Source organism: Limulus polyphemus, unplaced genomic scaffold, assembly GCF_000517525.1.
Source record: "Limulus polyphemus unplaced genomic scaffold, Limulus_polyphemus-2.1.2 Scaffold8058, whole genome shotgun sequence".
NCBI lineage: Eukaryota > Metazoa > Arthropoda > Merostomata > Xiphosura > Limulidae > Limulus > Limulus polyphemus.
Window position 1 is genome coordinate 11,552 of NW_013673668.1, and position 12,970 is coordinate 24,521.

Sequence of the window (12,970 nt, forward strand, 5' to 3'; positions counted from 1 at the left end):
AAAAGTGGACTAATTGTCCTTGAGTGTCTATAACCAGAATCACTGTCCCATGAAAGTGGACTAATTGTCCTTGAACGTCTCTAACCAGATTCTCTGTCCTATGAAAGTGGACTAATTGTCCTTGAACGTCTCTAACCAGAATCTCTGTCCCATGAAAGTGGACTAATTATCCTTTGAACGTCCCTGACCAGAATCTCTGTCCCATGAAAGTGGACTAATTGTCCTTGAACGTCTCTAACCAGAATCTCTGTCCCATGAAAGTGGACTAATTATCCTTTGAACGTCCCTGACCAGAATCTCTGTCCCATGAAAGTGAACTAATTGTCCTTGAGTGTCTCTAACCAGATTCTCTGTCCTATTAAAGTGGACTAATTGTCCTTGAACGTCTCTAACCAGATTCTCTGTCCCATGAAAGTGGACTAATTGTCCTTGAATGTGTCTAACCAAAATCTCTGTCCTATTAAAGGTTACATGATGCTATTGACCAAATGTTTGTGAATGGTATTTCTATATTGTATTTTAACATATTAAATTGTTTCAGTGAAAGTATTATTAAATTTTAGGTCCTGGACTACAACTTCAAAATAGGGAACATACTTCTCAACGTTTGTCTTCCTGTTCTGATTTACTGCCCATCTCCCCAGAGGTTTGCATACGAACATCAATTACCCAGCTACTCATTATGGTTGCTGGATTCGCATGCTCGACACTCATGGTTGGTGGCTACTCTTGTAATTTTGTACAAGGTAAAATTGAGTCACGAAAATGTTCTTTAAAGTGTATTTTTAGAAGATTTCATGAAGATATTTAAATAAAACCAAAAGCATTCTCAACACATACACACTAGATGTGTTGTAAAGCTGCAGTACAATCCAATGCCAAATGATATATTATTGTATTTTCACTTTAGAAAAATCCTAGACCTCTGTAAATATTCACCCCCCCCCCCCCATTCTACGTTAGATATCAAATGGTGTGGCTGCAGAAAAAAAAATTGTGATAAACTAGTTACTACAGTTTACTGTCGAAGGTACAACAATGTGAAGCACTTATAGGCAAGCAAGCAAAGCGGGTCCGGGTCAGAAAGCAAGAGAGTTTGGGGTAACACTCTAAGATGCTGGAAGTCAAAGTCTTTATTTAATTTTTTCTTCTCAATTATACAATTCTGAAAAGTATTAATATAGGGTTTCAGTCTGTCTTTTTAGTTAAAAAAAAAACTTTTTAAATATAATCCTACATAAAAAAAAATCTTGTGTTTAAATAATAACTTCTCTTCAGACCGAATCTCAAAACCTGTGAAAATAGATGAACTTACAATTGAAAAACCTTGTCATTGAACATTTAAAGATGATAATTTTCTATTATAAAATTTATTACAAGTTAATAATTAGCCAATCATTAGCTGAATGTATGACAGCACTTAGATTCAACTAAACAGTAGGAAATATAAAACAAAGAACAGAGGTTATATTGATCCTTCACAGGTTATATTGATCCTACACGGATTATATTGATCCTACACGGATTATGTTGATCCTTCACAGGTTATATTGATCCTACATGGATTATATTGATCATTCACAGGTTATGTTGATCCTACACGGATTATATTGATCCTTCACAGGTTATATTGATCCTACATGGATTATGTTGATCCTTCACAGGTTATATTGATCTTTTATTTATAAATACGCAAAAAATAATGTTTTAAATAATAGGTTTTTAAAAAAATGGGAGCATTTTTTTTTTCAATTGAAGTTATACATTAGTAAAAAATTGTCCATACAGGTTCACATGTATGATGTCTTAAACAGGTGGTGTGGAGATCTCCCCTTCTAACATGCATTTTGCCTCCCCACATTACCTATTTGTGTATAGACTGTACATGTCATTATCATTTTGCACCCCAGTGACACAGTGGTATGTCTGCAGACTTATAATGTAGGAAACCAGGTTTTGATACCCATGGTGGGCAGAGCACAGATAGTCTAATGTCTATCTTTGTTTGTTTTCCCATGTTACGATATTACTTAACAGTAGTAATATTTGTACTGTAATTTTTAAAACTTCTTTATTTTCAAATTTGTACTTTCATTTATAATATGTTCCTACAGTTATAGTTACTTGTCCCTCTTCTGACTCTCCATGACCCCCCTTCCGGGGGGAACACACACTACAGATTGTACACAGTGGCTCTAGGCATCTGTCTAGTTCGCCTAATGTCCTGTATTTCGTTATCAATGTGAGTTCATTATTTACTGTTTTTCCATAAATTTCTTACAATCATGGTGCATTATTTATCCATAGCTTTATATTAAGCCACACATTCTACAAACAGTATTGGATTATTTATTCACAGTCTTTACATTACATTACATTCTTACTTGATTTGGTAAGAAAGAGTGTCGTTTGCCTCAGATCTTGTTTTTGGATATTTGAATTATAAATGTGTAGTAATTCAAATTAATCCAGTGGAATTTTGTTATTCTAAGTATGTTATTTAAGACTATTATTACAGGTGTATTGTTATGTTCTATGATGTGCAAGGGGATTATAATCAAATATTATTATATTTTTGACAAAAAAAATTCTTTCATAGACTTAAAGACTTAAAGTTAAATAAGTCAAAAAACATTAGTTGTTATATGGTACAGTAATATATTTAGTTTCATCTATCAAAAGAAAAAAGACCAACTAAATGGTTTAAGAAAATGTAAAGCAAAAAACACACAGCTTAACATGTGCCTGATATCGACAGCTACTTTATTATCCCTAAAAGTTTGATTTAGTTTAAAAGGAATATCATAGAAAATCTTTAGATAAAGATGTCAACTTTTTTCTTCTTCCATTTTTTACGCACATGATTTATTCATTCATTTCAGTGATGTGACATGATTTTATGTAATGTTTACATCTCTCTTACCACTGGTTTTATTTTCAATTTTAGTATCGCTACAGTAGTCCACCATACTGCAAACAAATACAGATGCTTATTCACATTGTTCTCAACACTTTAGAGGCTCAACACCACGTGTGCAAATATTCCACTGGTCCTCTTCTAAGTCCTGTTCCTTCACGATTTCGAGGTATTTTGTGTGAACATTGCTTTTTAACTTGAAGTTAGTTATATGTGTGTGTGAAAGAAAACACATTCCATGCCAGTTATTTTATAAATGCTTGATTTCATTTATCTGTTTAAAGATCCTTATAAAAAGGTATTTTTAAAAATTTATAAATAACTTTTAGTGTTAATTATAACTATTTCACTTCAAAGTCATGACTGTGTGTTTATTTTGTGGCAGAATTAGTCAATGGGTGAAACAATTACAATGTCATTAAAGAAATATTGTGTGTGCCTAAATTCATGACATACAAATACTTTCACTGGTGAAGATAGTAAATTATTACTAATTCTTTACAATTGGTGTCTTCTTTTATATGTGGTATCTTCAGGTAACACCTGTTTCTTCAGAAATTTAAAGCTATACATTTTTGTTGTATTTTGTTTTACGAGTTGGTTGTATAATTCTTTTGAAATGACATATTAAAATGATTAAGCATCTATGACATCGTCAATTCTTTGATTAGGATTAATCCTTTGATACATCGGGTGAAACATTTACAACAATGATGACATTATTGACCATAAGTCATCATAGATTTGAACTTAAGAGTTTTTATATGTACAACTGTGGTGAAAATTATAAACATGGGTAGAGTTAGGCTTAGCTAGGGTTATCAAATCTAGTGTTAGTGATCTATGTTCATGATATCTGTGCATTACTGATTCTAAATTAACTTGGACATCTTGGTTTTTAGTAATTTTAAACATTATTGAAATTGACTTTTAGATTTTGATGCATGATGTTTGAAATGTGGATTCATTTTAAAAATGAATTGATGAAAACTTATTCAAATAATAATATTGGACTTTTTTAATACATTGTAACTTTCTATAAAGTAAGGATACATTAGCAAATTTTTTATCAAATTCAATGGGCTTATTTTATATACACCAATGAAAGTATATTTGAAACAGAACTTAGTTTTTTTAATGTGTGTTGGTTATTACTGTTTACTTTATTATGACATTTTTTAAATATAAAAAAACAAAGAGAAAATTTCAGGCCATAAACAGACAGGATGTTTTATGGTTGAATTATATTAAGAGTTTTCATTTTAATCATTAAAGGGTTATCACAAGCCAAAAAAAGTCATTTTGTCTTGTGCACATTAAAAAAAGTATTTAATGAAATTATAAAAATATCAGAAAGTCTTCCATATATACATATCCACAAGTACCTCTGTGGTATTTAAAAGAGATGTATCACCCCCCCCCCTTCCCACTTTAAAGACAACTCTGGCTAAAATGTAATCATACTGTTAATGCATAAGGAATTCTTTAATTATAAAACACAAAAATTATAGTCGTTTGTAATTATCTAGTTTTTGCTATCTTAAGATTCCATACTGAAGCTCCTGATAAAATGCTTTCTTTAATTTTTTTGTTCTAGATTTCAGTTGTGTGTCAGGTGATGTTGAAAATTTACAAGAGCACTATACTCCTCCAAATGAACCGCCTTCTTCAACAGATGAAGTGAAATTGTCTTTTACTGCAACAGTTACCAACCTTAGAGGTCTTCACCACAAAGCATTAGGAGAAAATTCTTTTTCAGAAATAGGGAAAGATCAACCAATGATTTATAAAGAAAAGGCTGACTGGAAAACGAAAAAATTATTAGATTATGGTTGTTCTTGTGATGATGATGTTGAACCAGAATTAGAAGCAATTCCTGAAAGCCCTAAGTCTGAAAGCTCTGGAAAAGATACTGGAGAACTTGAACTCTCATCTATTGAAACTGTTTCTGTTTTAACAGAACAGGCGAGAGTTAGGGTGGTTAAAGACAATGGTTTAACAGATCATGTAGTTGTATTTGATCCTTCAAAAACTACCAATGTCTGTTCTAATCAGGCACCAAAAGACACCTATATTTCACAAGATGGCATCTCAGCTTTTCCGGTTTCAGAAATCTTGGAAACAGATCATGGCGATTGTCGGTCAGTCAGAGATGTCCCTGTTGAAAAATTTGTTCACGAGTCTATGGAGAAAGATGAATTCAAAATGGAAGTTACATGTGCCAGAGTTTTGGACACTGAACAAAGTAATACAAACATGAAAATCCTTCAACCTATGCTATCAACTGAAATCTATGAGGCCATGGAACCTTATGATACTTACAACTCACCTGAAATGACCTGTCATGTTAATAAGCCTGAGGTTTTTAATGATCAACAACAAATATTGAAAATTGAGACTGAAGTCTGTTCTACTGTTTTTCCTCAGTCTGCATCAGAGGGATTGTTGGTTCCAAAACCTACTGGTTACAAAGAGGAGCCTCATTCCTTGTCTGTATCATCGAGCAAACAGTTTATAAACAATTCTTTACAAGTTTATGTCAGTGAACCACCATTTGTCAGTATGGGGCCAGCATTCACAGAAAAAGAAGCTAGCAAGACTGTACAAACCAAAGATGCAGGAGTTGGTAAAGATGTCATTATGGAGTCAGCATTTACAGAAAAGGTAGATAGCAAGACTGTACAAACCAAAGATGCAGGAGTTGGTAAAGATGTCATTATGGGGCCAGCATTCACAGAAAAGGTAACTAACAAGACTGTACAAACCAAAGATGCCATTATGGGGCCAGCATTTACAGAAAAAGTAGCAAACAAGACTGTACAAACCAAAGATGTAGGAGTTGGTAAAGATGTCATTATGGGACCAGCATTCACAGAAAAGGTTGCAAGCAAGACTGTACAAACGAAAGAAGCAGGAGTTGGTAAAGATGTCATTATGGGACCAGCATTCACAGAAAAGGTTGCTAGCAAGACTGTACAAACGAAAGAAGCAGGAGTTGGTAAAGACAACAGAACTGTATGTCTTTTAAAATCAAGGGATTACACACATAGAGTATCACATCCTTATCCATCTGTAAGTTCTAAGGTGAATACTGTTGTACGTGCACAAGGAGAGGAGATGTCTAGCAGCACAGGAGAATTTAGTTCTGGTATTACAGTATCCAAAAGAAAGTCAAAAGAACCTTATAATCAAGAAATCGTTTCTTCCAGTTATGATGCAGGGATAGAAAAGTGTACTATAAGCTATTCACAAACGGATCCAATGAAACAGAAGCCTCGAATTCAGAGAATGGGTGCATTTGATACAGGATCGCTTAAAGTGAAACCTGTTCATAATGAGAAGTTGAAAGTTTCTGAAATAGAAAGTAAAGTTGGTGAAATCAAGAATGTCAGTCATGAAAATTTGCACGTGAAACAGCTTTGCAGTATGTTTGGAACAGAAAGCAATGTTTCTACATTATCCTATCATGATGACAAAAAGGTTGTCTCTACTGGTGATAAACAAAATGATCATTGCAAGTCTCTTTGGCACGTTGAAATTCATAGACCAATTCATCTAGAGCCGATTTCAAATAAACCAAATCCTGAAAGATTATTGCCAATTGGAATACCAGAGAAAAATCTGAGAGCAGCATCATATCCAACTAACAGAAGTATAAGTGAGGACACAGTTTCAAAATGCTATCCACAGAATTTAGTAACTGTAAAATCTTCTGAAGAAGCAGCTCAAAGAAGGATATTAGAAGCTTTTGAAACAGAAAAGGCAGTTCAGACACCAAAGTACTTAGACTGGCCTGCTCACAGACATTTTCCAGCAGAAGAAAGACTTCTGCCTATTGGAACTCCTCCAAAGAGAACAAGAAACAAAACCAAATCACTTGAGGAATCAGAAAGTAGTGTGTCATTTTACTCTGGTCCTCATTTTGCTCAGACACAAATTTTCAATAAGGTTCCTGTTATGGCTCGTATTGAAACCAGTGAGATAGGACCTGCAAATCTTAAAACATTGGTAGTCACAACAATACCACAGAACTCAGCTGAGACAAAAGGACAAGAAAGTCTGCTTGAAGAAAACAATATACAGACAAATGAACAGCCAGAAAATGATGCTTTGTATCACACAGCATGCTCTTCTGTTATTGAAGACATTGAAGGGGAAACTCAAACAGAGGGCATAAAAGAACAATTACCAGAAATAGCCACTAATAAACATCCAGCTTGGTCAAACTTTACTTTTCCTGAGTTAAAGTCAAGCATTGACATTGAGTGGAACAAGAATGATGGCCTGTTTGAGGATTTATTACCTCCTGAATATTCATTAGAACACAGAATAAGTAATGATGATTATATAGAATGCCATTCTGACAAAGAGTTAGTTGATGCATATCCAGAAAAAGGATCTTTAGAAAAAAGTGACAGCTTTGACTCCAAAGAAGATGATGATCATGGAAAATTACAGAAAGAAAAAGGTAATTCATAACATTTCCTGCTAAACTACTTAATAATTTTCATGTTATGGGTCAAACAGTTTAAAACAAAATTCATGTTTTGAATCAAGAGCCAATTTTTAATACTTTTAATGTTATTGCTTAAGCATTGAAAAAAAAGTTATAGTTACTGTTAAGCACAAAAGTACATGATGGGCTATCTGTACTCTACCCACCATGGGTATCAAACCTTAGTTTTTAGTGTTTCAAGCCTGCAGACTTACTGTTGTGCCATTGATGATGTTATGGATGAAGTAGTTTCTGTTGGTTGAACGATTTGTGCAATCTCTCAACAAACAATCTTAAACTAAGCAGTTATTGTTCAAAACCTATGGATGTCATGTATGCTACAGTAGTTATTGTTTGCCCAGCAATGAATGTAACTAATTTAACTTATAGATCAACAATCTGAGCTTGATTTCTATAGTTTTAGTTTTTTTTTTTTTTTTAGTTTAATAAAAATGCAGTTTGCTTTCGTGGTGCTGTTCAAGCTCCAAGAATTCACTGAAAAAAAAAAAAGGTTTCATTTTCCTTTCAATAATAAAACTTGTATTTTATTAGACTTCTTGATATCTTAAGAACATTAACTGGATGGTTTTATATTTTTGGACAAGATGTGGTCAAAAGAGTTAGAAGAAAGGTTTAACTTTCAGAAACATGCACTTGTACGTAAAGAAAATCAAGTTCAAATCACAGGTGTTGATCTGAAAAAGAAGATAAAAGCATTTGATTTTAGAATTTAACTGGTGCATCCATCATGCTGTGCATAAAGAATTCTTTAAACACAGTTGTACAGTGAAACCCCGTATTTAGGCACCCCGATTTAAAGCGAATTTGGATATAACGCGATGGGTCATTAACTCTTTCGACACGCGCTCGGTCCCTGGGACCGACCTCATAACCATAATCTTGTTATAGTTTACATACTAATAAATTTTGATATTTTAAGTGTTTTTTTACAAAACTCCAATTTAGCGGGAGACCGCATGTTTCGCGATGACATTTTATGGACCTCAACGATCGCGTTATAACGGGGCTACACTGTATAATCAATATTTGCAATACTGTATTGTTATGAATTATATGAAATTGAAAAGATGAAATTATAAGAAAAAAAATGACAGTATAATTTTAGGTTAATGAAAAATACTGTCAGGTATTCACTTAAAAAAAAAAAACGAATGCCAAAATTGAGTTTATAACAAATTTACAATGACCCTAACACCAGTCATTATGGTGAACATTTCCCGACTGAACAATCAGTTAGGCCTAACTACTTGACTGTAGAGGTTCTTGCAGCATGATCTTCTTTAATTAAAAATTCTGGAATCGAAATATTGCACATAACCCTAAGAATTCTTAATATCATTATGCTTGATGTGAAACCCATTTATTGACATTGAAGTCATGATGGCACAGCCACTTCACCCAGTTTTGAAATGATGTGCAAGCATGGATCTGGAGAATGGCAGGTGACCTATTTAATTTTAGTTCTGCAATTTAGTCTGATTTATTGAAATGGGAGTATGATGGTGTGGACTACAGTCTGAATAACAGATCAGTTTTTGATTGACATTCAACATGAAGAGATGTGATTAAAGTTAGTACATGAAATATCATCACTACAGGAACTTGTGAGCCAGGATTTAAACAGAAAAAAACACCCATAACATTGTTTATTTTATGATTTAACAGATTTCCAAACAATATATTAAATGATAAGGTATAAATTGAGAATGTTTACAGATTGGTGTAATATTACGTTGAAATTATATAGTTTTTGGATTGAAGTAAATCATACAAAAACTTGTATTACATGTAATACTAACAGTTTTCTAAAAATTTTTTAAAATTCAAACTGAAATTTCTTAATTCTATAAATATTCACAGGAATATTATTTTAGATATTAATCCTAAAAATACAACAACAAAATATAGCTTTATTGGTCCATGACTAGGATATACAATTTCAAAAAAGTATATTTCAAAACACACATATCCTTTTTCACACTACAGCTATTACTGAACTGCCAGGATTTCTTCCTTTGCACATCTAAGCATTTGTTTTTGCTTGCTCCAGTCTTTTATACCCCACATGGTACACCCAGCTATTGAGAAGCTCAAACTTCAGGTATGGAGGTTATGCAGTCCTTTACATGGTATTGGGGTTCAATTTATAAGGTTGCCATGTATCTATCTTAGCCTTTGCTTAGTTTCACAATGACATTTATCAGTGGAACTGGCACACCTATTGGCAATGATGTATTGAGAGGAGGTTGAACCTACTTCAATCAGAAGTACCAATCATAACTCGTTTTGTGACCAGGCTCTTCGCCAATGGTTTTGCATCTTCCACAATTGCCCTGTATAAGGTGGCTTTATCGACTACTGTTTGATACTAGAAACAAAAATTCATTGAGTCCCCATTACTCTGGCTTTTTCACATCACTTTGTGTCCTTTGTTCCAAATGACCATTCCAGTTACCTAACTAGTTTATTAAGGTTACATTACATGCCCTTTCTCAACACCCGTTTGAGACCTTAGCCTCATGTGCCATGTATCACCTTTCCCTGAAGGTTTATTTTTCGTTGCTGCTGACCTACAGACATTGCCTGTTGGTAGTGGTTTATGCTGGTTGTACACAGGATGTTTTATCACTCTGCCTATGTCCTCAGACTGGTTCTTCTTCCCTAAAACACTGGCAGCAAAGGAAGGGGATAGATTATTTTTGCTGCTTCAACTGATCATTATTTCTCACTTCTATGACTGATCAGATTTTGATCGGTTGTTATGTCCAGTGAGGGTCTAGAAGGTTTTTTTGCCCACAATAATGCTTTTAGAGATGCTAAACAACAACTTTTTATTTATTGGGATCATTCAGTATCGCAGGATTTATCCCCAGCTACATTGACAAGGTGGGTACAAAATTGATCCATATCGGTTATTCTGGGCTTTCTTTGAAGGCGAGGAGAATTCTACGAGTCACGTCTAATGAGATTCATCACATTTCTATGTCTTTAGTGATCTGGTTGAATTGCTTGCTGGAGGACATTGTATGTGGACCTCCCCCAATATTTTTATCTCACATTATGTGCATGATCTGGCAGTATCTTCATCTCAGGGTTTTTGACTACCCCCTGTAGCTATCTTAATCATTTCTGTTAGATTATACAGAGAGGTGAGTATTTTCATTGCTACACTTATTTCGTCTTTATCTTTCAGGTCCCTTACTTTGTTTTCACAGGATCCCACTCTGTGGCAAGTGTTGCCCAGGCAGCTATGCTTTTATCAAACCAATCCTGCACTAGCAAACACTAATTCAATATACTTTATCTAGGTTGCAAAAGGCTCTGTAGAAAAGAGGTGTTCCATAAAATCACCTAGAGGCTGACCGAGTGGTATTACTGTACTATGCTGGACCACCACTCATGGACTATCATGAGTAAAGCATAAGAGAATCCCACCCATCCCTGTGGACTTTGGACTGAGCATATTGGGGTCGGTTTGCCTTTAAAAATTTAGGGAACCAGGTTCACCTATTGCATTGTTTCCAAAGCACTATTCCTCAGGAATTCTTAATGTGCATTACCCCCCAGATTATACTAGTGGAGCAAGGGAGTCCTTACCACATCCATTTTCCAGTCGCTGGAGTGGTGGATAGAGACTTTTCCTCCAGAGTGTCAGAGTGAATTTCTTCTACTTTTGGAGAAGAGGATGAAGTTGGGGTCCCTTTTACCTGGGACCCTGGATGTTTTTTTCTCAGATGTCGGTGGAAGAGGTTCCAGCCTACGCAAGAACCTATTCATAATACCAGTCCAGATTTGATGTTAGGCTATCCAGTTGGGTTATATATGACCCTTCTTTTTCATCAATATTGGTTCAGTACATTGTTCATGAAAGAGGGTCCATTGTTTCCTTGTGATTCTGAACACTGAGTGATCCCATCCCAGGTCCTTGGTTGAGCAGAATTTGTTCCACATCCTCCCCATAATTCCAGAGACAAGAATAATTTGTCTTGCTGCATGGTTGGGGAGTGAAGATGGGTGTTCATAATTCCACACCGGATGAGTTCTCTTTCCTCAGGTTGAATATGCCTTTTGGACTTCAGATTGAGGAGAAGGTTTGCCTAGTTCGATGTTGCTTACCTTCTCAACATGGCTCAGAATGCATCACTTTATGGCTACAGGTTGGAATCCACTCATAAGTATATAAATATGTATATGTTCTGATTAAGAAGTTAGCACCCAGGATCACATACAAAAGTTTTAATGGTTTTCAAATGAAACCCAAAACTGGAGAGCTTTCGAATAGTTCACTGGTCTTCTTCTAGAAAATAAAGATCCTTTTGGATCTTGTTTGTAAACATATATATATTGCAGTCCAATTGCCCCAGCCACCAATGTGGAATATAGGAACCATAGCCTTATAATTCCAACCCCGAGCACTGGAATCTCAGCTATCTGGTTGGGCCTGGCCAATAGTGATGATAACTCATATAAACTTCCATCCACAGTACATGAACTAAGTTCTGGGTGAAGAGCATACCTGTTCTGGATGTAGTGCAGTTCCCTCACAAGGGTGCCAATCTTCTATTGACATACCCATGATCTATGGAGACACTTTATGTTTGGATAATGCTCTCACTGGCCCCTCCACCTTATCAATTTGGGATTCTACCTGTAGTGTGAGGGGAGGTAAGTATGTTTTGGCAATTAACATTTTCTTAAATCGAAAATATATTTCCAGTAATACTTGCCTCCTTTCATACTTTCCCGCCCTTCCTTCCCACTAAGAGCCGGTGTTAGAGACTGTAGATTGAGTCAATCTCAAAAGAGTGATAACATTATATGAATGAGGTACTTATATACAGTACCAGGATAGTGGGTGCATTGATGTATGTGGAGAGTGTCATGAGACAAATGTCGCCAAGGGCAATTAACTGGGGTATAAAAGACTTGAGTAAGCGAGAAATAATCAAACCAATGCTTAGATGATAATGCTTGGAGATGGCTTGAATAGGTAATGAAGAAAAACTTTAATGTAACTTTAACATAACAGCAAATGTACAACATTTCGACAAGGTTTTGTCATCATCAGGTACAAGTAGTTTAACAGCAAATGTTATAACATAACAGTTTTTTCCATTACCCATTCAAGCCGTCTCCAAGAATTATTAGTCTCAAAGTGGGTTTCTCGTCATCGAATTACAATGCTTAGATGGGCAAAGGAAGAAACCCTGGCAGTCGAGTACCGGCTGTAGTGCGAGAAGAACTAAGTATCATTGGAAATACATTTTTGATTTAAGAAAAAGTTAATTTTTATTTGTGGGCATTATGAAATTTCTATAGTCCAGTTCAAAAATGTTATGTTACAAATTATTACAAGATCACATTATATTGTACAATGATCATTGATGTGGGTAAGCCTAGATTTTAGGCCTGCTTCTTCTACCTTGAACTCTTTTGGTTTGCTACTCTGTGACTAAAAGATTTAATGTTCTTAATATGTGAATCTTGATTTATGCACTTATGCTTAAGAGAGTTTACTGAAGAAATTTCCCTTTGCT

General features: G+C 34.8%; 1 protein-coding gene across 1 annotated transcript in view; it reads left to right on the forward strand.

Moving 5' to 3' along the window:
- Nucleotides 1-12,970, forward strand: part of LOC111083062 — a gene marked incomplete at both ends in the record, with an annotated part of 30,246 nt that overhangs the window by 10,981 nt on the left and 6,295 nt on the right. Inside the window, 3 exons of the mRNA XM_022379288.1 lie at nucleotides 564-746; nucleotides 2,948-3,086; nucleotides 4,515-7,385. Of these exons, the coding sequence (XP_022234996.1) occupies nucleotides 564-746; nucleotides 2,948-3,086; nucleotides 4,515-7,385 (3,193 nt within the window). The remainder of the gene's footprint in view (nucleotides 1-563; nucleotides 747-2,947; nucleotides 3,087-4,514; nucleotides 7,386-12,970) is intronic.